This window comes from Empidonax traillii, unplaced genomic scaffold (assembly GCF_003031625.1).
Source record: "Empidonax traillii isolate 1590-97213 ecotype Southwest subspecies unplaced genomic scaffold, ASM303162v1 scaffold1216:size234177, whole genome shotgun sequence".
In the NCBI taxonomy this organism is placed as follows: Eukaryota; Metazoa; Chordata; class Aves; order Passeriformes; family Tyrannidae; genus Empidonax; species Empidonax traillii.
Window position 1 is genome coordinate 43,716 of NW_020956409.1, and position 27,544 is coordinate 71,259.

Genomic DNA, 27,544 nt, shown 5'->3' on the forward strand with positions numbered 1-27,544 from the left:
CCCGATCCTTCCCAGAGCCAGCCCGGCCTAGCCCAGACCCGGCCCAGCCCCAGCTCGGCTGAGCCCAGCTCTGGCCCAGTCCCGACCCGACCCGGCCCGGCCCCGGGCCCGGCCAGCCGCGGGCCAGCCTTCCCCCTCGCTCCAAGCCCTCCCGCCTCCCGGCGCCGCCCCGGTTCGTTTCAGGCAGCGGCGAAGGGCGATGCGGCCCCCACGCCCCGGCGGCCCGTGAGGGCGGCGCTCGGCAGCGATGGCCTCGGGCTGCCCGGCGGCCTTCGGGGATCCGGGCGAGGTGCGCGAGGGCTTCCTGTGCCCGCTGTGCCTGAAGGATCTCCAGGCGTTCCGGCAGCTCCAGGCGCACTACGAGGAGCAGCACGCGGGCGAGGACCGGGACGTCAGGGCGCAGCTCCGAAGTAAGAGCGGCCGCGGTGACGCGGAAATCCCATATGGCGATGGCTGCTTCTACTGCGAGCGGCTGACGGTACTGAAACAGTAATTGACCGGCTTACGACCGAGGTTTCAGTGCCATGTTTCTGTAAGTCTCCTCAGGCCAAGCGTAGCGTTTACATTCTTCCGATAGTTTCCAGAAATAAGTTCTAAAGCAAGCGGTAAAAGACATTACTTTTCAAATGTCGTTTATGCACGATTTTTATTATTGGCCTTTTGGGGTTTTTTTGTTTGTTTTTATCTGAAAAGTTGGATTTATATTGTAACCTAGTGGATTCCCAAGCAGTACTTGAAGACCACACAGGACATGGGAAATCTCTGGTACTTGCCAAGTTCCAGTTCATTAATATCTTGTTTTGACAGTAGATAAAACTGTGGTTGCAGTTAAAGTGTAACATTAAGAGAGGCTGTTGATGGGAAAAGATGAAAAAGAATGCGGGTGGTGGAGCTGACAGGAGATGCTGGGAGTGTCTCAGGGCTGTGCTATGGATTACCAGCTTTGACTAGTGTTTGGAAAATAGCTTTAAATTGTGTTTTACTAGGATATTTCCCTTTTTTACCCCCTTTGCATAGGCACTGTCATTTTATATTGAGAGAAAAATGTGTAAAAACTGATAATACTTCTGTGTGTTTCCTGCAAAAATCTGGTTCATTTTGTTCTATTTTATGTTACAGATATTGGCCTGGAAGTTTGTTTGTTTGTTTGTTTTCTCTTGAGAAACCCTAACCCTAACAGGGGGTTGTTTAGTACTTTTGAAATTATTTGAACAAGCATACTGCAATTCTTAGTTTGTGCACCAAGACAGTGTTGAACATCCTTGAATAATAACTGGGAATTCGAAGGATTAAGATATTACTATATGATGCCCCAGATGCTGTGAGACAGGTGCCATAGTTTAAGATATACAGTGAAGTCCCTGAATGGAATGCTCTAACCTATTATTTTGTATTTAGAATCTCAGTGCTGCTTTATGACAGACAACAAAGAGCATTTCCTGAAATCTGTGGTGCTCTGAACTGCATTCTGGTTCTAAGAAAGTGTTGAGGATAAACTTGTCATCCAGGAAAAGATCTGTGCTAAAAGAAGAGGAATATTCCACACTGGCTTCTTATGATGAATATTCAGTGACTACCTGCTATCTTTGATAACTTGGCTTTATCTTTTTCAGATCTAGTTCAGAAGGCCAAAAGAGCAAAGAAGAAATTGCTGAAACGAGAAGGAGATGACAGAACTGATTCTGGATCTCAGGAGCGATATGAGTCATTCAGCTATGGTGGAGTAGATCCGTACATGTGGGAGCCCCAGGAAGTAGGTAGGAGAGCTAGAAAGCAGTATGCAGTGGGGATAACTTTTAATCTGAACTGGGGAAGTGCTGCTGCTGCTGAAGTGCTTGGAATTGTGTCCGTGCATTGGATTCGCTGTAGCAGGGGATTATGGTTTGTACATTGACTTTGTGTGGCCTACCTACATTGTGTGGGGAAAGTGCAGATAATGGTCAGAAAAAAACCATGGATGGAATCAGAATCCATCTACCTTTGAGGCAGCTGTTTGTCATGTCATTGTGCCTGAGCTGCTGAGGTCTGCTGAATCTGTGTTTACCTCTGTGGAACTAGCTTCATCTTGTGACTTTACAAATCAGATTAATAACTAAGCTATATAAATAATAACTAAGGTATATAAAATCCAGCTTTTGGGCTGCACTTAAAGTAATTGTTAGTTTGCATGTTTGACAAAGAGATTATCTGATGATTTAAACTCTTTCATCTTTTTTCCTTGAATTTGAGGTGCAGAACACTTCTCATTAAAAAGAGATTTATTTAAAAAAAACCCACAGATTAAAAAAGAAAACAACTCAACCCCAAACCCACTCCTCTGAAGATAAGTCTACATTTATAGAATTTCAAGGATAAGGTGACTGAGCCTGTAATTACAAGTACTGCTACTGGCAATTGCCTGTTACTATTACTGAAACATTGTTGTTATTTTTGGGGGAAAAGCAGCACCATCTCTGGTGGATCCTGGCAAAGGTGGTGGACCCTGTGGTGCTGACAGACTAGGACTGAGACCTTTGGGTCTGCAGCGTCTGAGTTCTGTAGATTATTGTACTTTTATGATTGCTGCTCAAATAATTGCATAGTATAAATATTACCTAAGAATAAATTTAGTCAGAAGGTTCATGAACACTGGAGAAGTGAGAACTGTTTTCTCATCTGAGTGGAGAAGAATCGTAGGGATTTTGGAATGGAATTTGGTGGGTCTGTGAAAGGGACCGTGTGACGTCGCCAAAGCAGTAGCGGAATTCAGTTACCCAGAGGGGTCCTTTCCTATGAATAATTCATCTTTGGAGATTTTTTGGTTATTTCATTAGCATGAGAAAGTGAGATTCTTACACTTACATAGCAGCATGAAAAAGCAACATCTGATATTGAGTTCTACCAGATGGAAAAAAGATTATTATTTAAAATTTTGTCTGTAACTTTGGCTTTTAATACCTGGCTCGCCTTATTTGGAAAAGGAGTAATCTTAAACCAGCATTCTTGAGTATGAATTGTACATTTCTTAAATAGATGCTATTTTGTTGTTTTGAATACTCAGGGATCGGGTTTCTCTAAGTCTGAAGTGTCATCAAGGATTTGATTCAGACCCCCCAAGGTGGAGAGATGATCGGAAATCTGAAAGCATAGACCTCTAGTAATCATTGGACCTGCCTCTTCCTTTTGTTCAACATGTAGCCAGGAAACTAAAGAGAGAACAATTAGAGAACAGTTCTAGTAGGTAACAGCTTGCTAGATGTAACTGAGGAATGAAGAGGGGAAAGAATGTTGTTGCAGATGTTCTCTTTAACATAGTGCTTGTTGTTTTCTGTGGTAGAAGTAAAACACTATTTATTGCTAGCTTGAAGATTAGACTTTAACCTGCATGTTTTATTTAGGGCAACACTGAAAATGTAGGATTCTAATGTGTCTTTGAAACTGGATTTGAACATGAGAAATAAATGGTGAAAAAAAGAGACAGAGGCATTTAAATCTACGCAGAGTATCTGGGTGACTAGGACAACTTTCTGTTATCCTTGCAGGTGCTACGAGAAGCCACCTTCCTGAATTCAAGAAACACCGAGCAGCCAGGATTGATCACTATGTAGTTGAAGTTAATAAGTTAATAATCAGATTAGAAAAGGTAAATTTGGTGCGTTTTAATATTCCAACCTTTTAAATGTTTCCTAGATTTAAAAAAATATATTTTGGTATGAAATGTGCCCATTTATTTAGCAGTACACTATATAAAGGATACTAAACTATGAGTCTTCGCATACTACCTTGAGTACTGTGCATATAAGTTTGACCCTACACTGTGGATATGATTTCTGTTTCTATGCACCATTTTCAAGATGAAGATGCTGCTTCCACATACTTCAGAAACCATCTGTTCTCCTGATTATTTTCTCAGTCTTTCACTTTACTAAATTTCTCCCTCATGTTTTTGTCATGATTGTTCCAGCTTCTCATTCTTCAAAATCTGCCAATGATACACTTGTGTTTTGACTCAGATGCAGTAATGTTGGCTGCAGGAAGGATTATGTCCTAAATGGTCTGATTTGTACAGGTTTGATAGTCATTGTTTATCACTTGTATGAATACGGCACTAGAAATGAACAGGAAAGTTGCATGATTGGTGTGAAACAGGCTGAGATTCCTTTCTTAAAAATGCCAGGTTTCTTTTTCTTGTTGGGCTGAGTTGTGTTGCATTTTTTTTCATTGCAAAAGTATAATTTTCTTGAATATATTTTTTATCTTCTGCCAGCTTACATCGTTTGACAGAGCAAACACTGAGTCAGCTAAAATAAGAGGTGGGTGTGAGCTTACTGCAGACTATTTGCCTCTATAGTTTATCCATCTGAGGAATTAATTGAATAGCTTACATGGTGTGTATTCCTGCTCATAGCTATAGAGAAGTCTGTTGTGCCTTGGGTCAGTGATCAGGATGTTCCCTTCTGCCCAGACTGTGGCAGTAAGTTCAGTATCCGAAACAGACGTCACCACTGCCGCCTCTGTGGATCTATTATGTGCAAGAAGTGCATGGAACTCATCAGTCTTCCTTTGGCAAGTGAGTACAGTCTGTGGAGCTAATTCCTCCTTTTCTTAGTGTACTCCGGGTGCTAAGTGCATCCTGGCTTTTTGCCATTAGAAAAAATATGCTGGTAATAGCCTAGCTGTGCAGAAAATTTGGTCCTTAATGTGTCATTCAGTTTCATCCAGACACTTGTTTGTGAAATATAATACAAAGAATGATTTCTCCATTTTTGTCTCTGTTCCTTCTTCAGATTTGTGTTGCATAACCCTGAAAAAGTTACTCGAAGTAGTATGTACTCCTGGTAAATATAGCTAATATTTAGTGTATTGTTCTATTGAGTACCATGACTATGGTTAATTAAAGTTATCAACTTTAAGAACTGCCAAGGTTTTTCACATTTAAAAATATTGTGGATATTTCCAGTCTTTCCCATGCTCTCCAAATATTGGACATATGCACAACAAATTAAGGAAATTCATCCCTAGGCCTTTAAAAACTCCCTCAGACTTTTTTCCTCATCTGGTGCACTGGAGAGGAGACCATATTTTCTGTGGGGATAAATGACATCAACTGTGCTTTTTTGAGTTTCAAGCACAGAACCTGGACAGCACTGACATAGCTGTTGTACACATTATTCTGTCACTGTGCAGGCTTCAACATGAGAATGCTTCTAGCATAAGCAAAGTAGGTGGTTCTCAGCAGTCTGCTCTCTAGCTGGTTTTAAGTATAGCAGGCTTTACAGTGAAGACCCTAATTCTGACTTGCAGTCTTGATTGTTGTGCAGACCTTGCACGTCTTTCTTTCAACAGTATGTTTCAAATGGTTTTCTAATATTTCCTGAATGTAAAGTTTTTGTTAAAGGGCAGTTTGTTTGTGTTGGTAAAATCTGTTGGCTTCTCCAGTTACTGTAAAATTACCCATGTATCATTTCTAGGCAAACTCACTAGTGCTAGCAAAGAGGCCTTGGGTTCTCATACCAGCCCAAACTCCTCACCTAACAGTGTCCACGGTTCCCGCCGTGGCAGCATCAGCAGCATAAGCAGTGTAAGCTCTGTGCTGGATGAGAAGGATGATGACCGAATCCGTTGTTGTCGGCACTGCAAAGACACCCTGCTGAAAAGAGAGCAACAGATTGATGAGAAAGAATACACGCCAGAAATTGTGAAACTTTATGAGGTAAATCAAGCTCTGTGCTCAGTGTATGTCTGCAGTAGTCACTACTTGACTTGTTACCTTGTGTCCAAGCTCTTACTTTGTGACTTGATATTCACTCGCGTGAGACTGTTGCCTCTTCTAACACATAACAAAGACATATCTGAAGTGATGGAGTCAGTTGCAATACAGAATTTATATCCCACAATAACTTCAAATGTCCTTTTAAAATGCATATTCCTTCTCATCATCTGGAACTAGTAGTTCAGATATGCCACTCTCTTAAAATTGTGAATTTGTTTAAACCAATGATCTTGGTTGATGGGCTGCACTGGAACTATAAGACTCCGTGTTGTCAGTACTGTTTGTCCTCACACTAATGGCAAATGCTTTTTTGAACCATCCATATTAACAGTGTGTTCAAATATGCTTTGCAAGCAGGTACTGACAATCACCAGCTATTTTTTTAGTACAGTCCACAAACTCCCCAGGTTATTATTCATGGGAGTTTCTGTTGGTGCTCTTTGTGAATAGATTTAAGGCTAGAAGTTGTCCAAGTCATTAATTCAAAAAGATTCTGGATTCAAAGAGTCCACTTTGCAGAGTACAAGAAGACTTTCTCTGCTCCTGACTGTACCGTATGTATTCTGAAGATAACTGGAGGGTCTTGTCATACTAAATAGTTTAACTGGCTTTCATCGTGGTTAACTTTGAATGTGCACAGACAGCGTGAAAAGGTTTATGTCAGCATGTTCTTCCAGTAGTTAATGTAAGTTCTTTTATTTTTACATTTTGTTTTAAACAAGAAACTCCGACTCTGCATGGAGAAGGTTGACCAGAAGGCACCAGAATATATAAGGATGGCAGAATCACTTAAGTAAGCCTCATTTGCTGATGACATTTATGAATATGTTATTTCCTTCCTTAAACGTGGGAAGTAGTAAGGAAGTGGTGTGCTAAGGCTGCAAGAATGTGTAAATTATAAGAAAAATTAGTGTTTCGTTACCTATTGTCTTCTGAATGCTCTCCAAACAAAGTAGTACTGAACTAACTATTAATAGCAACATACAGAGAAGTTGTTTGGTTTTGTAAAATTTTTTTAAAGCCACTTCCCAGTGAGGCACTACTGTCAGATTTTGACACATCATCTTTGCAAAGAGGAAGTACAAGGCCTACAATTCTTGTGTAAATGAGACTCTTTAGAACAGTTGCCTGAGCTGGATGCTCTGGCTTCCAAGGAATGCCAGCAGCTGAGGATCATTGGAACGCTTTCGATCTGTTCTCCCGTAAAGCACCTTCGCCTGGCAGTTGTTCTAGGTGTACCTGGCATACCCTGTGCTGTAGTGGATAAACACCATTCTCATATCTCAGTTTTGTGCATAATTCCTTGCAGTAGTTTTTGTTTCACGGGGCTTACTTAAGTCTCTCCAACCCTATCTGCAAGAGGTTGCCAGGTTATACTTCTGGCTCGTATAGGGAGAGAAATATGCACGCTGGTCTTGGACTAGGAAGCAGGTCTTTTGGGAAAGTTATAGTTAACAAGTATTGCTGTACCTGTCCTTCAGATCTAGTGGTTTTAGAAAAATTAGTAACAAAGCTGTTTTTGTAAAAACAGTCCTCCCAATAGGAAGAAAAATACAGAAGGTAAAAAACATACTAAGCTGTTACTGCTTTTTGTCATGACTTCATGAGAGATGGGGTTATATGGCTCAACAAGTGGAAAAAAGTAAAAATACAAATGTCTTGGATAAGGGAAGCATGTTAGAAAACAACAGGCTTCTTACTGATGAAATTAAAGACTTCTGACTAGTAGTGAGTCCCAGAAACTGGAATCATATGGATAGTGAAATTACTTTTGAGAGAGTGATCCTTTTCTTTTATATTTGTGATACAAAAGGACAGGGAAGCTAAAAGCTGAAGAGTCTTCCCCATTAAATCCAAATTTATCAATAAATGGGAAACTCTAGTAAAGTGCCTGTAATTGATTGTGTCCTCATGTGGACCATCAGTTACTGGCATCTTAAATACCACACCCATGTGGGGTGTAGGCTTTTGCTTTCTGACAAACGCTAGTGGAGTTAACTATTGTGCTTTAATGGTATAGTTACTTAAGTCTGTGATTTTTCCACACCCAATCACCTGAAAAAAACCTCACAAAATAGATACATTTGCTAAGCATGTGTGTATCTAATTGATAGAGTGGCATTCTTGTGTTAACATACAGTTTCTCCTAGAATAGTAAGCAATAAATAAAATGATCTTCTATGAAGTGTTCATGTTTGCCATATGATTGTAATTTTCCACTTCTGTCACAAACGTTTTTTAAACATGAGCTTGAAATAAAATCATTCAGCCCTTTAGTGTTAGCAGTTCTTACCATTGTTGAATCTTGATCGTCTTGGGATAACCTGTATGTGTTGTTAGCTGGATGCATGACTGACAGTAAAGTTCTCTTTATTTCTTAGTGCTGGGGAGACAACCTACAATCTTGAACATGCTAATGACTTGAGAGTGGAGATCCAAAAAATATATGAACTTATAGATGCCTTAAGGTAAAAGATCATCTCTCTCCCCTTCCCGCCCCAGCATATGTGTATCTCCCTCTGTTATGACTTCACTGATTATATGGGTAACCAACCAATTTATCTGCTCAGTTGTAAAAAGCATTTGAAAAGGTAGATGCTGTTTCTGTGCACCATCAATTTCTACTTCCTTTTCTGGCCTTAAAATTCCTGCATTCCTCTGCAGTGGGACTAACTAAGCATAGAGGAAACAAATAGGAGCACTGTTTAGGGGGAGGGGGTTGTTTGTTTGGGGTTTCTTTGTTTTTTTAAAGGGTGGGAGTGGAAAGTTTTATAAATTCTAATATCCGAAACTGTTTATGTAAAAGAACATTAGAAATTTTTGATCCAATATTGTCTCTCCCCTTCTGTTGCATTTTTGCTGGCCTTTGTTCTTGAACTGATGTGGCTGTATGTTTGCTTTGATTCAGTAAGAAGATTTTGAGTCTAGGCTTGCATGAAGATCCTCAACCTCATCCTAAAACACTACAACTTCAGCGAATGATAAGATATTCAGCTACACTTTTTGTTCAGGTAAATAGACATATGCTGTGAGATGAATGTAAATTTTATATAGTGTTCTCTTCTTTGCCTGGCATCCCTGTGGTTTGAAACTGTTTTGACAGGAGGTTTAGTTCTAAAAGTCTTCTCTAGTTCCCCTAATGACTTATGGTGGCCTTAAATAAGCTGGTTTGACCACAGATTGTGCACACAGCAGCATTGGGTCTGGGCACCCAAGAGGTGTGGGAGCCTTGCCTCTGGCTCCTGATGAGGTGTCAGCCCACCCAGCAGTGCAGCCATGGCAGCAAAGCTGTGCACAGACCTGCATCAGGGACTGCAGTGTGGAACCATCTTTGGTGTGTTTGTGGGCTTTCTGCTGCTAGTATTTCTCTTCTCAAGGACTTGAAATTGGCTGAGTGCCTGCAAGGAATACTGTTCACAGTATTTTTTATTTTAATTTTTGCCAGGAAAAACTGCTTGGCCTAATGTCCCTGCCAACCAAGGACCAGTATGAAGAACTGAAAAAGAGAAGACTGCATATGGTAAGGCAGATTAGGATCTGTTTTATCTTGCATGAGTCATAGATGTAAGCCTGAGAGCTGTGTGGGTATGAGGTTGCCTTCAACACTGGATTTCAGTTTGTCATTTTTTCATGTATATTGTACCATACCCTTTTCCAGGGATTCACACAGCTGTATTCTGCCCAGAACAGCAGTAGGTGTGCATGGAGCAGCTGGGTTGGGTGCATGTGCTGTTCCTGGTACAGTGTGTGCAGAGTGAGCCCTGAACCGAGTGTGTTAGTTTACATGGACTTTGAAACTGTGTTCGGGAGTTCAGTTGCACAAGTAGAATTTGGAAACCTCTTTCAATGATGGAAAAAGACATTTAGAGTAAGGATGCCTCTTCAGTAAGGGTTTGTCTCGGTTAGGAGGAGGAGATCATTAATAGTAAACTAAACCAACTTTGTTTTGAGGTATAAGTTGAGAAATAAGAATCATCCCACTCCAAAAGCCAGTTATATCAGTGACCCTAAACACTGATATTCTATTTATAGGTGTCTGCTGCTGTAGTCAGCTGTGATACAATTACTGTTCAAATCAATCTAGACCACTCTGCACAGCTGCATTAGGCACTTTTTTTTTGCTCTGTAAAGAACAGTGTCACTGCTCCTACTTGCCCTCAAGTTTGTAGAGGCAGATCTTATGGGATTTTGGTCAATATCATCACAGACTCATGGGAAGCATTTTCTGCAAAGTAACCAAAACTGCAGCTGATCCCTTTTAGTGAGTGACAGCCAGCAACATCTAATATCAGCTAACTTGTACCTATGGATTTAGAATGAAATTTTTCAAGCTCCTGGTGTTTTCTTACTACATGTTTTTTGTTATAGGTCACTTTCGAAACACAGGGAAAACAAGAGGAAAATCAGAAAGAGTTTATATCCAGATCTGCAGCTGCAGTTAATGGTGATGAAACTCACATGAAAAAAGGAACAGTCAGGAAATCTGAGGGCTGGTTACCCACATCTAGCATCTCAAGAGAGAGTGAGAGAGCAGACCCACTTCTTCAGCAGATTGACAATATCACATCCTTTATTGAGCAAGCAAAGGCAGCTAATAGGATAGATGAGGTCCATATGTTGCAAGAAAACCTGATGCAGCTTCAGGATGAATATGATCAACAACAAACTCTGAAAGCTATTGAGCTTTCCAAAAAACAGGCAGAAGAGGAAGAGATGCAGAGGGAGGAACTTCAGGTCCTTCGTGAAAAAGAGTGGGAGAGAGAGCGGCATAAATTCATGTCTCAGCATTCAAGGACACTCTCCTTAGACTTCAGAGAAGTCAAGCAGCAGTTGGATATTACTCAGATCAAAGGGGACATGAGTTCTGAAACTTCGACTGTTGAGCAGCTGCCAGCTCAAGAGCATTTGACCTTCACACTCAAACCCCAGAATGTCCCACAGTGTGACCTAGACAGAGATCAGCCAGCCTGCCTAAACCCCTTTGAAGATGAAGCAGATACCCCTCAGGCAGAGGAAGATCCTGCTAACCCATTTGCCAAAGACACCTGTCCAATGGTTTCTTTCTCTAACACAACTCTGCAAAGTGATAAAAAAGAATATAATCCATTTGAAAGTGAGGAGGAAGATGAACAAAGCAATGGAGCACCTGGCAGTACTTCAAACCCTTTTGAAGAGGATGAAAATCCATTTCAAAAGCCTGGTGGGGGCAGTTGGAATTCAGGGAATCCATTTGAAGAGGGATCCTCTACTAATCCCTTTGAAGTGGAGGATGGCAGTGAGATCTCTGGAGAGGAGGTTATAGAGGAGGAGCTGCTTCTCCAACAGATAGATAATATCAAAGCTTATATATTTGATGCCAAACATAGTGGACGACTGGATGAGGTGGAGGTACTGACAGAGAACTTAAAGGAACTGAAGCACACATTAGCAAAGCAGAAGGAGAAATCCAACTGCTGAAGCAGCCATAGAGCTGTATAATAATTGTCTGCTCTTAAATATGGGAAGGTAAGGCAGGTACTTATAGACAGGAGTACAGATCACAAGAGGGAAGTGGGAGAATCCTAACCTTAAAGCACTTTCATTTAGGAATTGCCACTACTACACAGCCTTGAAGCAAGAATGTCTGAGGTATGCTGCTGGTTCTAAAGGCTTACACTAAGGAAATTTAAAATAACTAACTGGTCTTACTGAATGCTTATTTTGGTCAAAGAGGTTAAGTGCTAATAGGGAACTATGATTTGGAAGTGGTTGGAATGTTGGTTTGCCTTCTTTCCCCCCTTTCTGTTGTAGTGTTGTCCTTTCCTCTATTGATAACCCAGGGTAGCTGAATTGCTAGTGGTGTTCTGGGAAAGTGCAGTTAAAAAGCTGCTGTGATTCTCCACTGTGCCGTATGTACAGGCTTGCAGATCAAGCTTGTGCAATGCTAATAAGTACATAAAAGGGATTTTAAGACTGAAAAGAACTTTCTGACTGACCTTAATAGGACTAACTTTTTAATGTGTGCATAAAGATTCCTAAGGAAAATTTGAGTGCTGTCTTTTCATCACTTCTGGTTTCCCCTTTGTGTCGTAGTGCTATGCTGTCTTCAGACCTGCTCTTGAGGGAGCAAGTGACTGCTCATTTCCAGGGAAAGGAGCATCAGGCCAGCACCACTTCAAAGTATAGTATATAAAGGGTGACTCTCCAATTCCTAGTTATATTATGGAATCTATACATTCCTTGCAGTCCTCTGGGTGACAGAATGATCATGTTTGTTGTATTTGTGAGACTGGAACCCTTTTTTTTTAGCATTCAAGGAACAAAAGATCTTTTTTATAATGGAAAGCTGAGGTGCCACTGAACTGGAATTCCATGAAAGCTAGGAGATAAAAGTCTGTGGTGCAATAGTACCAAATGACAATTCTCTTTCATGTTATATTCCCCTTGGGAATTTTTATGAGAATCAGGCATGTCTGTCTTTAATAAGGAACTTTAGACTGAAGACTTCTTGTCATCCTGTGGCCTGGGGGATGACCAGGTGACAGCCAGCACCTGTGCTGCAGGAGGGCTTACAGCTGGGCAAATGCAGGGTCACCTCAGGACTAGGTTAGCCTCTGTCTTTGAGAAAGATGGAGTTTGAGCTGCTTTGATTTTTATCTTTGAAAGGCACAGATCCATCCATCATCAGGAATCAGTGTTTGTAGGGGTGGAGAGGAGGAGTCAGTCTAAAGGGTTTCTTTATTTAAAGCTGAAATAGAGAAAAATCAGGCAGATCACACTGTACAGCACTAATAGCAGTGGGCTTACTCAGAAGTGTGAAGTTCTCTGGAATGGGACATGTCTTGTAACTATGTCTCAGATATTGGCATAGCTGTAACCCAGGCACTGCATGAGATTTGAGACACAAATGATTCTGCTACCTAAAGAGCAGGAACTCTGGTTTTATTTTGGTGTAAATAAGTGGAGGTAGGGACTTGTGGAATAGTTAAAAAAGCCCAAACCACCTAGATCCTCACTTAATAGCACTGGTCAAGGATCAAAATAAAGCAGCCAGTCAAGGACAGCTGATGTTCTCTCTAGTTTAGCCTGAATCTGGAGTTGAAAGGTGAATGGAACAGGTTGGCTTAAGGCCATGAAGTTTTTATGCTGATGTTTTATTAGAGCTGAGTTGAGTCCACGAATGTTACTTTGCACCAAGTGCAAAAAAACCTAGAGAATTCTGAAAGGTCTTAAACGAACAGAACTTGTGTGCTTGGCACCAGATTTATGAAGGCAGCAAAAGCTGTTAATAAACATAATCCCTGGAACTGTATAGTATAAGGCAGTTATTTAGGACAGACTTGTTTGTTATTTGGGAGGATTGCTCCCTGAACTCTAACCTAATGCTTTCTTTGATATCAACATGAAAAAATGTTTCAGTGGCTTCTGCTTTCACATTAAAAAGCGACTTTTTTCCTTGTTGCAACTATCCTGCCTTGTTTGTATTTTCTGCCTAATACACTAATAACTATTCTTACTGTATGTGTAATATATTATTTTTACAAGCAGGTAACAGACTAGCATACCTCATGATCTTTGTCAGTGTTAAATATGATAAACTAGATAGCTGATACTAAACTCATCTCCACGGTGCAGGTCTTTGCTGGCATTGGGACTGCTGTGAGGCTTGCAAGGCACAAGGGAATGAAGACGTCTTAAGCATAAAGCTCAATAAATAACTAGCACTGAGTTTTGGTACAGCTGCATGCACTACTCTGTACGGAAACTTTGTAAACAGAGATGAAATAAAACAACATGTTTATTTTGTGCTGTGTTTGTCCTTGACAATTTGTACAGGGTGCCTGAATCGGTGTGAAATTTTGTACTCGAGCACGGGTTCCAAAATGCACAGATAAGCCTGATGTACAGGTCTGTGCAATAGAGTGCAATCTATCACATTTATACAAATTACAGGTGTTGTGTATTGTTTGGTGAGGCAGAAGCTCTGATGATTTAGAAGGGTTTTTTGACCATGTGCAGGGAGGACGTTTGATGTAAGAGGAGTTAAATAGCAGCACAGGACTCAGAAGCACAATGGACTTGCTGGCTGGGATTTGCTGGAAGTTGGTCATTCAAGACACAGTTCTTCCTTGTGTGCACTGTTTAGGAAATGATGGAATTCTGTGCTGCTTCTAAAATCAATTGTTAGTTTAGCCTCTCTATCCTAAAGAAAACATGGTATTGGTTTTGCCATAATGGTTTAATTGTTTACCTGCAGGCAGGAGTAGGAAATAAGGCTCTAAGTAATTCCATTTTCCACTGTTGACTACTACTTTGTAAAACTGGCACCAAAAAAGCTGTGGTTTTAACTTTTATTTATTTTTCACTTGAATTATTCGAGTTGTGGCTGCAAGAAGATTTATGAGGCAGGGTTGTCTGTACTGAATGAACTTGCCTGTTCCTGTTTCCAGGACCTGTGAGCTCTTGTGTCTCACTGAAGCACCTTCATCATCCAGCCCTGAGGAAAAACAGCTGCATGACTTGTCAGGCTGATGCTTCATTTTTCATAGCAGCTTTGTATTTTCCCCTCATCTCTTTGGGCAGTGGCACAAAAGCAGGGCAGGGAACTTGGCCTTCAATCTCACACATGCATTCTCGCAGATGATACTTCTTGGGCCCAAAAATTGCTGGATGTGATAGTTTTTTCCTTTCTCTTTCCTCTTTTTCAAGCGTTTCTCTAGAAAAGAGATCTGTTTATTACTATCAGAAGCCTCAATCACAGCTCTTCCTCTCCTTTCCCTGGACCTAGTTTACCAGAAAGACAGATTTATAGTTCTTAGCTTGTGAACTTTACCTAGTTCTTGCCAATTTTGTCTGGGAATAGTAGTATTTCCTTCTGTATTCCTGACAAAAATTTGCAAGCTTTATATTCTGTATGCTAGACAGTATGTTAGCTTATTACGTGTTACTTACTTGCTTTTCCCCAGGATTTTTTTAATGTGCGCTGTTATCTCTTTGTTGGTTTTATCTTCCACGTCAACCAAAACTTGTTCTCCGTTGTCTGTCAAGAAAAATTCATAATCCTGTATTTAATAGTACCAGTTCCCTCCCACACACTGTTCAGAGAGGCTGTAAATACACAACAGAGAGACCTGCTGCCCTGCTGCAGTTAACGTACGATGCAAGGTTTAAGTGGAAAAGCGAAATTTCCACGAGGGCGATTCTAGGGGAGCGGCCGAGGGGTAAAGCCGCTTTTCCCAACAAGCCAGAAGGACACGATCGCGGCTGTGACGCCGCTGCCCGCGGCTCGAGCGGGACCTACCCAGGTAGAACCGGAGGAAGGGCGAGGGGGTCATGTTCCTGAACAGCATGATCTGCACCCAGGGGTTCTTGTACTGGATTTGGGGGATGTTGAAAAACACGAACTTTCTGGAAAAGATGAGAAAAGCACACAGGGGCTGGCGCGGTGTCTCCGCGGAGGACGCGGCCCACGCAAGCCCCGGTGTCTCTGGAAGGGCCGCCCGCGCTCCCGCCGCGCCCCGCGCTCACCTCGCGCCCTCGCTCAGCTCTCCTGCAGTGTTGTAGTTCACGGTCATCACTTTCACCGCGCTCTTGAACACGACGTCGCCCTGGCTGAGGTAGCGCAGGGTCCGCCGGACCGGGAACCGGCCCTTCATGGGCATCGCGGCGGCGGCCGGAAGGGGCGGCAGCGGCCCCGCGCGCCCCCTGGCGGGCGGCGCCCTCAGCGAGGACCGGGCCCGGGGCCGCCCTGGCGGAGCAGCAGGGGCTGCGCTGGCCCCGCCCCCCCCGGCGCTCGGTCCGCGCCCCCGGCAGGGCCGGGCCCTGCGGGACCCACAGCGGGTACGGCTGTGGGGCTGCTAAAACCCCTCTGTGCGAGATGAATTACAACTTTAGCAAACGCCTCCTCCTCCTAGAGCAGCTCCCTGGAGTCAGTAAAGTTCATGGGATTTCTCTTCTGTATCAGACCCGGTTACATCTCATAAAATAATCACAGTAGTGAAGGCAAAATCCTGTTTCTCCCTAAAAGATAGTAAATTATGTATTTGGCTTAGACAACTCCTGTTTAAGAGAAAATAGTGACCTTAAAAATAAAACTCAAGAATGCAGTTACATGTGTAATTCACTTTAATGGTATAAACCTCATTTAGCTAGTATTAACCACAATAATATAATGCCACATTTAAACAGCATTTAATAAAATGCATAAGCTATATCATGCACTGCAATACTCTATATACAAACACAACAATGCAAATTCCTCTTTGTGACTGAATACATTGATTAAATATAAAATTCAGATTAAAAAAAGAACATGCCATTATTTTAAAATGCTATCACACACAACAATGCTGATTTCACAGAAGCTGTGAGAAATTAACAACTTTTACAAAGTTTTTACCTTGAAATAAAAATAAAATAACATAAACATTAGTTATCTAAATTGTAATGAGCCAAGGTATCCAGAAAATATTCCAAGGAATTAAAAGTAGATGCTTCCTTTTATAAAAATTTGCTTTTTGTAGGAGCTCAGCACTCCCTGGTATGCCAAACAATGTGCCGTTTTCAGTCAGGAAACTGAACACTGGCTTGTAATGTACTTCAGAGCACAGAATAATTATTAAAAATATTCCAACATTTAACATTGATTCCATATATGAAAAATTTAACACATCCAGTCTGTAGGTAAAATGTTGTCTTCTTAAAGGCTGTTCGTTTGAAATTTACTCAGTCCTACTTTTAACCTATGATCATCAAAAATATCTTTAAATGGACCTGTGCTTTATTATTACAGAGCCTTTATTGCCACTACTTTTGAGAACATTTCATCTTTCAGAATCCAAACAATTCAAATGTGGATATAAAACAACTTGACAATTTTAAAATATGCACCTTTTTCTGAATTCAAAATTTGGTTTTTTAACAATCTTAGTTAATACCCCAATTAGCTTCCTAATCTTTAAAACTGTTCCTGCAGTACAAGATTAACAGACATTCAGGTTTCCATTCACCTTTAAAGAGGAAAGCAAGAGTTCAAACAGCACCAATTGTCCAGACCAATGAAGGATCACCTGTCACAGGAATTCCTGCCATTAATTTAAATATTTTTCCTGATGAAAATCGCAAAAATTAGGTTTTGAAACCTTACCCTTTTTTTCTAAATTTGAAACAAAAGCTTACAAACATTTATTGCCAGTACAGAAAAGAACGTTCGTAACATTTTCCACAGCAAAGACCTTTCAAGCACAAAGCCTGACTCAGACTTGTGATTCACTTTATAAAATAATGTGAGCATGCAAGAAGCTCACATTATTTTGACTGGTGTCTGCTTATCTGCCTAAACATACACAAGTCTTTGCCACATGGAGTACAGAAAGTGGAAAGAAATGCCCAGAAAAGTCTGCTTCACCTTTTTAATATGACAAAAACAAGACTTGCTGAACTCTGTACATGGTCTGTGAAATGCTTTTTTAAAACCCCACAGTTAATACATTTACTTTACAGAAGGCTCCCTTTGTAACTTTATCAGAAGGGAAAAACAAGAAGTATCTATATTTTGATAATGTAAATGTTTGAGTCCTCCTTATGAATAATAAACTGTCTTACTGCACAACTCATTTCACAACTGTGTGCTCAGGCCCCACATGGACAGTGGGAATGTCACATGCAGTGCAGGAGCTGAGCAGATTCCAGGCCGATCAAAGGACAGAACAAGGCCGTGGACATTACTCGGACAATTAAATCAAGTTTTGTTTAGTGTAAGCTGGAAAATAAAGAGAATAGCTTTGAAAAGTGAGTATACAATTGAAATTCACTGTCAAAATCCTGAATAAGTTTTAGTGCTTGCTAAGCAATAAACTACCTGCAATGTCTCTCCTATTTAATTACCACTGTCCCAGAGCTGCTGTTTCACTGAACAGAGCACTGAGTCTGTATTTAACTCACAGGCTGGTTTCATGTGATCACTATGGCAATATGAATATTGATTTGTTAAACAGCATTCATTGTCTCCTGTTCTGTGTGCTACACTTCAGCGATAAAGGGAAAGTTGGTTTGGTTTCAATTTGCCACTGCTAAAGGCTTAAAAAAGTATCAATCTCTTACCAAGCTTCACTGCAAAATGCAGCTTTACAAGAGAGTGTCTCAGGAGGCTGAAAGAGAAGGAGTGCGGATGGAAAGCAGAGAAGTATTTTCTATGACTGTAGTTATTTATTAATTATTTTTAACAGCCATTATATGCTCAATTAACTATTCACTCGGAGGCTTCTACAGGTCAAATGAGAAAAGGTAAAAGCCAGAAAATTCATGAAATACCTTTGTCAGTTCTGAGCAGAAAATACTGAATTCAGATTGGCTTAGAAAAAATCTGTAAAGCTCTGAAATTCAGGAGGGTTCATCTGCTTTGATGATAAGTTTATTTTGGGTTAAGAAATGCAAGCAAGCAAGCAAGGAAGCTCTGGATTAGCAAGTGAATGAAAAGCTTTAGCACATAGAATGCATGAATAGAGGCTCCACATCTGTACATATATACACAAACTAGGGGGGTTCTATACACTGTACAGAATATATTCAGGCAGAGGTATAAACATATACATTCATACACACATACATACAGCTATGTACATATGCATCAGCTGCTCGAGTGAGTTTTACAACTGAACATGGCGGAAATGCACAATGGTGGCAGGCACAAAACAAAGACATACAACTCTATGAAACTCTTTAAAAAGAAAGGAGACAGGCATGAATTTAACAATAGTAAGCGATTTTCAAAGCATTCATCTAACTTAGAGCATAGAACAGGCTGTGGGAATTATGGAACATTATGGCAGTATTACCTGTGATGAACTTAGCATGACTTCACAACAATAAACTCAGTAATAAGGTATTTCTGGGCTTTGATGTTTTCCAAGTCCAATATATTTAGAGCATCTAAAGTTTGCAAAAAAAATTACTTTAACTTGCAACCTCATTACAAATAAAGCTTTAAGTTTTTTTCAAAAATAATTCCCACTATAATGTTGATAACATTGATTGCAACTGAAGTAGGGTTGTAGAACTATCTAACAAAAGAGGGGTTAATGACATTTTTCATCAAACAATAAACCTGAACTTAGTTCAGGAATATTCACTGTTAAAATGACTCAGCAACTTCAGAATTAAAAGGTGCAAAAAGTAAATGTTTTAATTTTCTTCCCTGTGCCACACCCTCTTAGTAACTTTTTTCATATAAAGCTGTTTTTTAAACTAATTTTCTGTCACTCAAGATCGAGCAGATGCTGGCAATCTGTCCTCTGCTCATCCCTCTTCTCCCTAGGGTAACCATGGCCTCAGCAGGACTGCAGCTGTTGCGTTCTGCAGCTGTGTGGGACAGTGTGGTAAAGCCCTGAGACAGATGGGAACCTACCTGTGTTAGCTGGCATTTCTGCTTTTTCGCTTAGGGACAAGAGTAGGTGAAAAAAACCCCAACCTACCCTGGTTTTGCACTCTAAAGAGTAACTGGAGGGGAAGAGAGGGATTTCAAATGGAAAAATCAGGATTTTTTTTTCTTTTCAGGATATCATCCAGTAGGTATCTGCTGGTACACCTGTGCTGCACGTCTGACTGACCTGCCAGTTCCACTGCTCACAGCATCTGATTCCAACAGGGCCCTGCCTGGTGGTGGTGGTGGAGGAAGCTGCTTTGGCACTGCTTGGGCAGTATCCTCAGCACAGTAATTTCCACTTCCATCTTCCTGGCTAAACTGCATTCCCAATACCATTTGCTACTCATGCTATTTGGTGCCCCCCCCCCTTTTTTTTTTTTTATTATCTTACTAGTTAAGCAGCAGGTGATCAGGGAAGAATCCTAACTGTTGTCTTAATTTTAATAGGCAGGCAAAGCTACTGACACGTGCAATATCACAGCTGAAATCTTTCAGGAATCTGAGTCTTGTCTACTACATGCAACAATAAAAAAACACAGAAGTGTTTTACAGTTTCTGTCAAAGGAGAAACCAGAGTCAGGAAACTACTTTCACCTGGAAGCTTCAGTCTTGACTTGGTTTCTCTGTCACAGCCTCAGAACATGCCTTTGTCAAAGGAGATTGGAATGGCAATGCAGAGCCAGCTGGATTCTGCAGAGACCTTGAGTCAGAGCTCTCCACTGGAGCCAGTGTGGCTGCCTGGGGGGCCAGGGTCTTCCGAAGATGGTAAAAGGAGGCTTGGTAAATGATACCACGTAATCAGTGGAGACCAAAACTACTTTCTTGCCCCGGAGTGCTCTGAAAACTAGGCCTCTCTAATAATCTAACATTTTAAGGCAGCTAAAGCAAAGGCTTACATGATTCCTTAGAAGGATTTTTCCCTCAAGATAATTTTTTCCTCTTCTACCGGTTTCATGCCAGAGTAACTCCACTGACACCAAAAGCATTGCAGCTAATTTATAAAAAATGTAAATAGGCAGAGAAAGATGACTTTTACACATGGTGTTACTTGTGTGTTTCTCTAGTCCAATTTAAGTAAATAAAGGGAAGAAAAGTACTATACCTTCTTGCACTTGTCACAAATGCAATAAAAATCAGTATTATAAAGCTAGCCCACAATGCTTTTTACCTAGAAGATGCAAATCCAGTTTCTTCTCATAAGAGTTGGAAAACAAATGAAGCACACAGACAGTGGACATTATTGCCTCATTATCATTCTCTGAATGTCCCAGTTTCAGTCACCACAGAATTTTAACATTTGTCTGAATGAATTATGACTAATATACCCATTTGCTCAAGTTCAGATAAATCTAATCAGATAGTTTATCACTGTACTTCTACCAAGTTAAAATAATTTCAAGAGCTGCAGAAACAGGACCTCAAAAATTCTGGAGAAAGTGATTTTAAGGCACTAACTAGAGCTTCAGTGAGATTAACTTTTCTTAGAATCACTTTGCAGCTGTGATTTTGACTCCAAGTTTTACAAATACAAGTTTGGCATTTAAATTTGGCCTTTAGGAAAACAGGCTATTTCTATATTTAATAATCAAGAAACAGTTTTTCAATAATTGCTACAATAAAAAACTATTCCATATCCATAAGGAAATGTTTGCTCTTTCAAAGGAGAAACAAAACTAATTAATTTAAAAGTAAAGCTTCTAAGATTAGCCTGTTACCTTCTTTCAGTCACTGTAGAAGGGATGAAACAAAGCTCAGAAATTACAAGAACTACATCAGCCTTGTAGTACTTTGTGCAGAGACAGTGTAAAACTTGCCTGCAGATGTACTGTGTGCACTGTTCTACCCTCCTTATGTCAGAGCAGCCTGAAAGTGCAATCACCAGGAGAGGCTGAAAATAATGTTAAAGGTTAATACATAGAGCCCAAACAACTGAGGCTCAATTTCCTCAGATTTGCCTTTTCTATGGCTACCAAACAATGACTATACTGTTGGCAGAAAGAGTTCCTTCACCAGTTCTGTGCCTTTTGAAGATCTATCTTCTGATAGATGTATAAGGAAAAGATTTCTTTGAGCAAGCTAAAATAGCTCCACTGCTACGTAACACCCAGATCACCACTAGATTGGCAGCTCCACTGCTTGATGCACCACCAGGTCCCGCTGCCAAAGAGGCATTGCGACAGGCTGGAGGAATCGGCTGACAGGAACCTCAGGAAGTTCAAAGAGGGGAAGCACAAAGTCCTATCTCTGGTGAGGAACAAGCCCAGGAACCCACATATGCTGGAAAGCAGGTCAGCAGAAAAGGACCTGCAGGACCCAGGGGACACCAAACTCAACATTAGTCAGGAATGCTCCCTTGCTCTGCTGAAGGCTAATGGTGTCCTGAGCTGCATCAGGCAGAACACTGCCAGCAGGTTGAGGGAGGGGATCCTCCCCCTCTACTCAATACTGGTGGGGCCACGCCTGGAACGCTCTGTCTGTACAACAGAGATAGGGACACACTACTGCAAAGAGTTCAAAGAAATGATGATAAGGGACTGGAGCATCTCTCCTGTGAGGAAAGGCTGAGAATGCTGGGAATGTTCAACCTGGAGAAGGCTCAGGGAGGATCTCATCTATGTCTACAAGTAGCTGGAGGGTACAAAGAAGATGGAGCCAGGCTCTTCTCAGGGGTGCCCAGTGATAGGACCAGAGGCAGTGGCCACAGACTGAAACACAGGAGGTTCCCTCAAAGAGCAGCAAACACTATTAAATGCATGCACAATAAATAAAACCTACCTATGACTGCATGGTTGTTACTCAATTTACAAAAATGAACATTTTATCCCTAACAAGCAGGGAACTATTTGCGGAGTGACTACCAGAGTTTGATCAAGGAGATCATTATGTGGACTTGCATTTGTGGGGAGTGTAGTTTATTTGTTATCAGAGCTGCATGATACTTACCATTTTGGTTTACAAATGCAATGCAAGGCATATATTTTAAATTTTATTTCATGTGAATCCCTCTGTTCCCCCCAAAAATTGTACTGCCTTTGTTTGCTGAACTGTTATGATCCCAGCACAAGTAACAGAAATTAGGAAAATGTTTTTGTATAGAAAATGAGGCCCTTTTACTTGAAAAATCAGAAGTTGAAATCATGTTTGTAAAGAAAAAGCCATCTGGTGTGCATTTAGATTTAAAAACAAATATTCTGATGGCTAATTTTTGTGCTAAAGAATATTTCATTTGCCATTAACAATGCTTACTTATCTGCTTAAATGATTTTTATGAAATACTGAAAGCAAATCAAACTCCATAATCTCCTTTTTTGCAATGAAAAATATCACAATAGTTCAATGCATTCTGCTTTTAGAACAATGACATGACCTAATAAAATTTTTTAACAAAAACAGCCCCAACTCCTTCCAAGGCAGGTGCTACTTCTGATGTTAATACCACCACTGATTTTTAAGCTGTGTACCCTTAACACAGGGACTGTACATCAGAAGTTCTGACGCAATCCCACCAGCAAGGACACTACAATCAAATGGTTGGTACTCAATTCTGCAGTCCAGCTAACTTCACATGCAGAGGACAGATTTTGCCATCACATTAGTAACATGACAGTTTTATTTGCTATAGCAAAAGCCAAGAGAAATAAAAGTGCAATGTTACAAATCTCTGCATGTATACTGGACTGTTTGTAACACCCTTCTGAGAAGACTCTGAATGCACTAACAATGGTAACTGTAAAAGACATTAATACATCCAGAGGCTAAAATTAAATAGCCTTCTTTCCAGTGAGTGCTACAAATGTGAGCATGAAGTATACCAGGTCAGGACGTTTTATTACTTCAGAAGCCTCGTTTAGAGCTGCTTAAGATCTTTTGGCTCCAATTCAGACTCTGAAAAGAGACAAACACCAACCTGGGGTGATGTTTCTAAATAAATATAAGTAACAGAAGAAAAACAAAAGTGCTGAACGTATCATGAGATTTCTGTCACATAAAACTACAAAAGTAAACATGCCTCTACAATACAAATAATTAAAATAATTGATGAAAGTAGTCCATTTTATAACTCCATAGTATATCAGTCATTAACTGCAATTGTACATGACTGAGAGTAAATCCTAACTGTATTTTGGTTTGAAACTGAGTCACAGGAAGGTCGAGAGCACTGCAAAACTGGCAGCGCTCAGTGAGGGTGGCAGAAAGAGGTGGGGAGTTAATAAAGTAAGAGAGCTTTGTAATATATTCTTGCTGACAGCCACAGGTTCTACACATTTCAGGTTTTATTTTGTACCTGTGGCTGGATGATGAGGGCGTTCAGGAGTACAGAGAGCAGGAGTAAATTTGGAAATACAAAGAGCATACTCAAAAAGCATACTCAATCACACAGCTCTACTTGAAAATTATTTTTCTTCCAGTTAATGACTGATTTTCCCCACAGTCAAAAGGCTTCAGTTTAGAATAACATTTGTCATGACTGTGTTGGTCTGAATATACACTTTAAGGAACCTGAGTATTTCATCATTACTGTGGCAGGAAACACTTTTTTTTCTCCTGGTGTGGGGTAATTCCTGTAGCACATAATAGGTACTATGACTGCATTGTACTATAAATTACAACTGCACTAATTTAACAGTTTATAGTTTCATATAATGTGGATATCTGATTTAAGAATCCACATTAATACTTCATGCATAACGTAAGAGCAAGTGACTCTTTGCAGATAAATGATTGTCTCCTGTAGCATTCTACATTTTCACAAAAATCACTGGCATTTTGACTAAGGACAAGCATTTTTTTCATTTCCCATACTTATAAGCAGGATGTTGATGATACTGTCACTTTGACAAGAAATGATTACAAAGTGCTAGTATTATACCCTGGCATTTACTAGACATTAATTCCAAGGATATTTTTAAATATATACATACTGTTCTTTTTATTTTTAAAGTAATTTTATTACTAATCTCTGATATTATAAAACTCTTTTTAACCACTGATAATTTCTAAATACAAAGCATGTGAAAAGTATGTTCAGTAATCTATAGCCTTTTAAATGAAAGGCAGCAAAAACATTCCTTGTGGCAGAAAAGGCCCTATAGCAGGTCTTTTACTAGCTGCTTAAATTTTGTCAACATCAGGAAAGAGACAAGGAAAAATCTGTTCAAGAAACTGATAACAAGTTGGAATTATCTGCACAAACCAAAATGCTATTCTTTTAACTTCGTAATTATGTATTTTTTACAAAAATTACTTGGATCCATGGAATTGCATTGTTCCCACTATGGAGATGTGCCAGTTATTTGACCATTATACTCTGCTGTTTCCATTTTGAGAATGTAGGGGATTATGCTGTCAATGGGAACATTTCCAATGAGACCAGTAAAAAACAGTTCCTCGGTAATGCTAGAGCTCATCAGCCTAAGTGCTGGCAGGCGAACTAGGATCCGGGCTAGCCTGAAAGAGAAGTTCAGTGGATTATAAATACATAGAAAACCAGCTTAAGATACTTTGTGGCTAAAGAGCTGGACCTGCTTTTATTATTACCTTAACTCATGAACGGGAGTAAAGAAGCAATTAAAGGTAATTGGCTGCCACAAAAAAATTGGCCACCTTTCTATCCTGAGAGTGAAATGAAAAGCCACCAAGTAGTTTAGTGGTTTGCCAATGAAAGAGACACGTTAATGCCCTTTGTAGATAGAACATGTATGTATAAACACACAATTCTCTTGGCCTGTTCTTGAAATTCTCAACTCTGGAAGGACAATGCCGAGACTAATATTCATACTGATTAGTGTGAACATTTGCACAATTTTAAGAGTAAAATGCTTAATTAAACCTTCAGCCATAAACAGCATAGTACTCAGTTGCCTAGCAACTTGATGCCAAACCAGATGGCAAGAACAGGGCTGAGTAAATATAAAATAAAAAAAGAGAACTGTCTTCTAATGAGAAAAGGAATTTGGGGTGATGTGCTGTTAAGCACACACATATTGCCAAATGCTGTGGGGTTTTATTTACCAGGATGTTAACAGATAGCCAATATAACAAAGTGATTGTATTGAGTTGATGGACTTTCCATGCATATGAAGTTAAGGACAGTGATGAAAGCATTTTGCTGTCATTTATATGGCAAATGTACATCATGAATGGCAAACCAAATAAATTTTCTGAACAAGAACCATATAATAGAGAACCTTAGGCAGCACTGACCACAGGTGCTCTGGAAAATGATTGAATATCTATGGACAAAATATAAAAGGTCCATTCTACTAATATACCTATATACATATCTTGTAAACTTCAGGGCAAAGCTAAAAAAAGATTCAAGCTATGCTGTTGATTTTGTGAAACTTATAACACTTGTCTTCTATCTCTATTTGTGCCAGCATTCAGTTGCTCAAAAATAATCAGATTTGTTTTCTACACTTGTCTGTGGGTGAGCATGGAGATACAGACACTATCAGTCAAAATACAGATTACTGTTTGTGGAATGTAACTCTGATTTTCTTTCCTGAGCCACTGTTAAGAGAAGTCAGTCTATGGAACAAATTCTGTATTTACTTTTATGGCAACTATCCAGCTCTCGCAAATTAAAACAGTGTGACTGATTTGTAAACAGAAGAATGTGGGATTTGAGGATATTTCTGTGGTAGAGAATGCCATCTTCACTGCACCACAAAATGTTAACTCTAAGATCAGTGCAGAAACCAGAGAAGCTCTCTTCTTTACAGATAGGTTTGGGTTTTTTTCTTTTTTTCTTTTTTTTTTTCATTACATCACCCTCAGACCTTGCCTAAATTTATGGGATTGCTTCTTTAGATGAGGATACCTTTCACAGGACACACTGTTAGAGAGAAGGTAGAATTTGCCTGGTAATGCAAAGGATCATTGTGTTGATGAATTTTGAAACTGTTTTGATGGAGATTGTTAGAAAATAGGATAACCATTTCTAGCAAATAAGAAACAGAAACAATTGAGAGGTGAAAAAAATCAACCTAGATAATTTCAAAGATAAGGCCTTTGAAATTAATAAATAAAAGAAAGAAAAGCTAAAGGAGAAAATAAGGAAGATGTGGGAATTTCTTACAAACAGAAGCTTAAGAGTTGGTTACTGTTCTCTGTTACATGTCATCCTTGTTTTTCCAAGATCTATAAACTGATAGTTTTAAAACTGCTTTGCATATGTAACTTGAAAATCATTTAAAGGATGATAATCACCTTTTAGTCATCAAGAGGCTTTGAGATAATAACTTGAAAAACAAGACAGTGTGAATTACAGTTCGGGTCAGCTGAATCAGTTATTCTCAAGACTTCTAATGAAGTCTGTTTACTTTTCTAACCATGACAATGAGACTCAAAGAAACCTCTCAAAAAAAAAAGAAAATACTCGTAAATCAGATTTACACAGAAGAAGCTAGACAACTGTTCTTGCTTCTCCGTATCTTTAAACAAACCTTTTGCTTAAGCAAAACCTGCTTGCTTTTATGAATGAGGTTCTAGTTCTCTTTCATCAACAGTCAATAAAACCCCAGATGTCAAAAAGGAAATGTTTTCACATCAATTATATTATTTGGTACTTTTGTTAGCTACGGCCCACAATGTTACTTTGGATACTATAGACAATAAATACCTATAAGTATCTTCTGGATAGGTTTTTTGTACATAGTCCTGCAATTCCATCTGTGCCTTCTCCTGGAATTTTTCTATTTGGGTTGAACTGGTCAGACCAGGATGATCTAAAGAAACAAAACATTTCTGTATGTCGATTGGTTCCCTATACATTGTGAAAGAGATGTATTTATAAGATTCTCACATTTAATTTCAATGAAATATTTCTCTGCTATTGTGATGTTTAATATGTTACCTGTAAAAAGGAAACCACTCAGTTGAACATTTGCTTCTTGGCTTCAGAATTAGCTTGCTCACTTTTCTCTCCATAGTTGTGTGTTATCCACAAGAAAGTGGACAAAGCTTAGGCCTGTAGGTACGTACCTGGCAATGATACTCTGAGCTTATGTTTCTAACCTTGCTGGTTTAAATTTAAATGTTTGCCTCTGTGATTTTTTTCTAACCATGGTGACTGAGCAATAGAGTTGTTTTCTTGACAAATCAATTTCTTAACCTTCCAAAGTCTGTCTCATGTTTTAATTCCAGCTAGCTCAGCTCCTCAGACAGTCACATGATCTCAGAAAAAAGCCCAAACCCAAGAAATATCATCTATCTTACTATGCCCACGTATCTTCACTATTGTGTCCAAACTGCTTGTCCCTTGAAATAGGACAGAGCTACCTTTGGAGAGTTTGGAGAGTTTCTTGCTTTAACAACTTGAATAAAAACTCTAATAAACCTAATCCTAATGGGACAATCTGCAAAAACAAAAAAACAAACAACAACCA

General features: G+C 39.8%; 3 protein-coding genes and 1 long non-coding RNA gene across 15 annotated transcripts in view; 1 reads left to right on the forward strand and 3 right to left on the reverse strand.

The window, feature by feature from the left end:
- RBSN (rabenosyn, RAB effector) overlaps positions 1-13,540 on the forward strand; it is a 14,940-nt gene extending 1,400 nt beyond the window's left edge. The window contains exons 1-11 of one of the 2 annotated variants that reach the window (XM_027905878.1): positions 128-410; positions 1,614-1,757; positions 3,522-3,622; positions 4,247-4,292; positions 4,388-4,549; positions 5,451-5,692; positions 6,475-6,545; positions 8,134-8,220; positions 8,661-8,763; positions 9,198-9,272; positions 10,121-13,540. In XM_027905878.1, coding sequence (XP_027761679.1) covers positions 248-410; positions 1,614-1,757; positions 3,522-3,622; positions 4,247-4,292; positions 4,388-4,549; positions 5,451-5,692; positions 6,475-6,545; positions 8,134-8,220; positions 8,661-8,763; positions 9,198-9,272; positions 10,121-11,209 — 2,283 coding nt within the window. In that variant the 5' untranslated portion in view covers positions 128-247 and the 3' untranslated portion in view covers positions 11,210-13,540. Of the gene's footprint in view, positions 1-127; positions 411-1,613; positions 1,758-3,521; positions 3,623-4,246; positions 4,293-4,387; positions 4,550-5,450; positions 5,693-6,474; positions 6,546-8,133; positions 8,221-8,660; positions 8,764-9,197; positions 9,273-10,120 lie in introns of those variants that run through there. The other variant, XM_027905879.1, reaches the window with a different exon arrangement.
- A 528-nt stretch (positions 13,541-14,068) lies between these two features.
- Positions 14,069-15,425, reverse strand: MRPS25 (mitochondrial ribosomal protein S25). Its single transcript, XM_027905882.1, has 4 exons — positions 15,260-15,425; positions 15,033-15,139; positions 14,684-14,771; positions 14,069-14,447 (listed from the first exon to the last, which is right to left on the reverse strand). Exons 1-4 carry the CDS (start codon positions 15,391-15,393, stop codon positions 14,255-14,257), a joined length of 522 nt encoding a protein of 173 aa, XP_027761683.1. The 5' UTR covers positions 15,394-15,425; the 3' UTR covers positions 14,069-14,254.
- Positions 15,426-15,648: 223 nt separating this feature from the next.
- Positions 15,649-27,544, reverse strand: part of NR2C2 (nuclear receptor subfamily 2 group C member 2) — a 39,208-nt gene continuing 27,312 nt past the window's right edge. For 9 of the 11 annotated variants that reach the window (XM_027905870.1, XM_027905864.1, XM_027905869.1 and 6 more), the window contains 2 exons: positions 26,779-26,884; positions 23,201-24,602 (listed from right to left, as the gene is read on the reverse strand). In XM_027905870.1, coding sequence (XP_027761671.1) covers positions 24,428-24,602; positions 26,779-26,884 — 281 coding nt within the window. In that variant the 3' untranslated portion in view covers positions 23,201-24,427. Of the gene's footprint in view, positions 15,752-23,200; positions 24,603-26,778; positions 26,885-27,544 lie in introns of those variants that run through there. The other 2 variants (XM_027905872.1, XM_027905873.1) reach the window with 2 other exon arrangements.
- LOC114069227 lies at positions 15,843-19,082 on the reverse strand. The gene is made up of 2 exons (XR_003573743.1): positions 17,532-19,082; positions 15,843-17,492 (listed from the first exon to the last, which is right to left on the reverse strand). It is a non-coding gene; the product is annotated as an uncharacterized LOC114069227 (long non-coding RNA).

Excerpts from the sequence above, each read along its gene's own strand:
- MRPS25 (XM_027905882.1), bottom strand. The coding sequence starts at position 15,393 with ATGCCCATGAAGGGCCGGTTCCCGGTCCGGCGGACCCTGCGCTACCTC. Across the intron at positions 15,140-15,259 it reads GAGCTGAGCGAGGGCGCGAG|AAAGTTCGTGTTTTTCAACA; the intron begins GTGAGCGCGGGG and ends CATCTTTTCCAG. Across the intron at positions 14,448-14,683 it reads AAAATCCTGGGGAAAAGCAA|AGAAACGCTTGAAAAAGAGG; the intron begins GTAAGTAACACG and ends TCTCTTTTCTAG.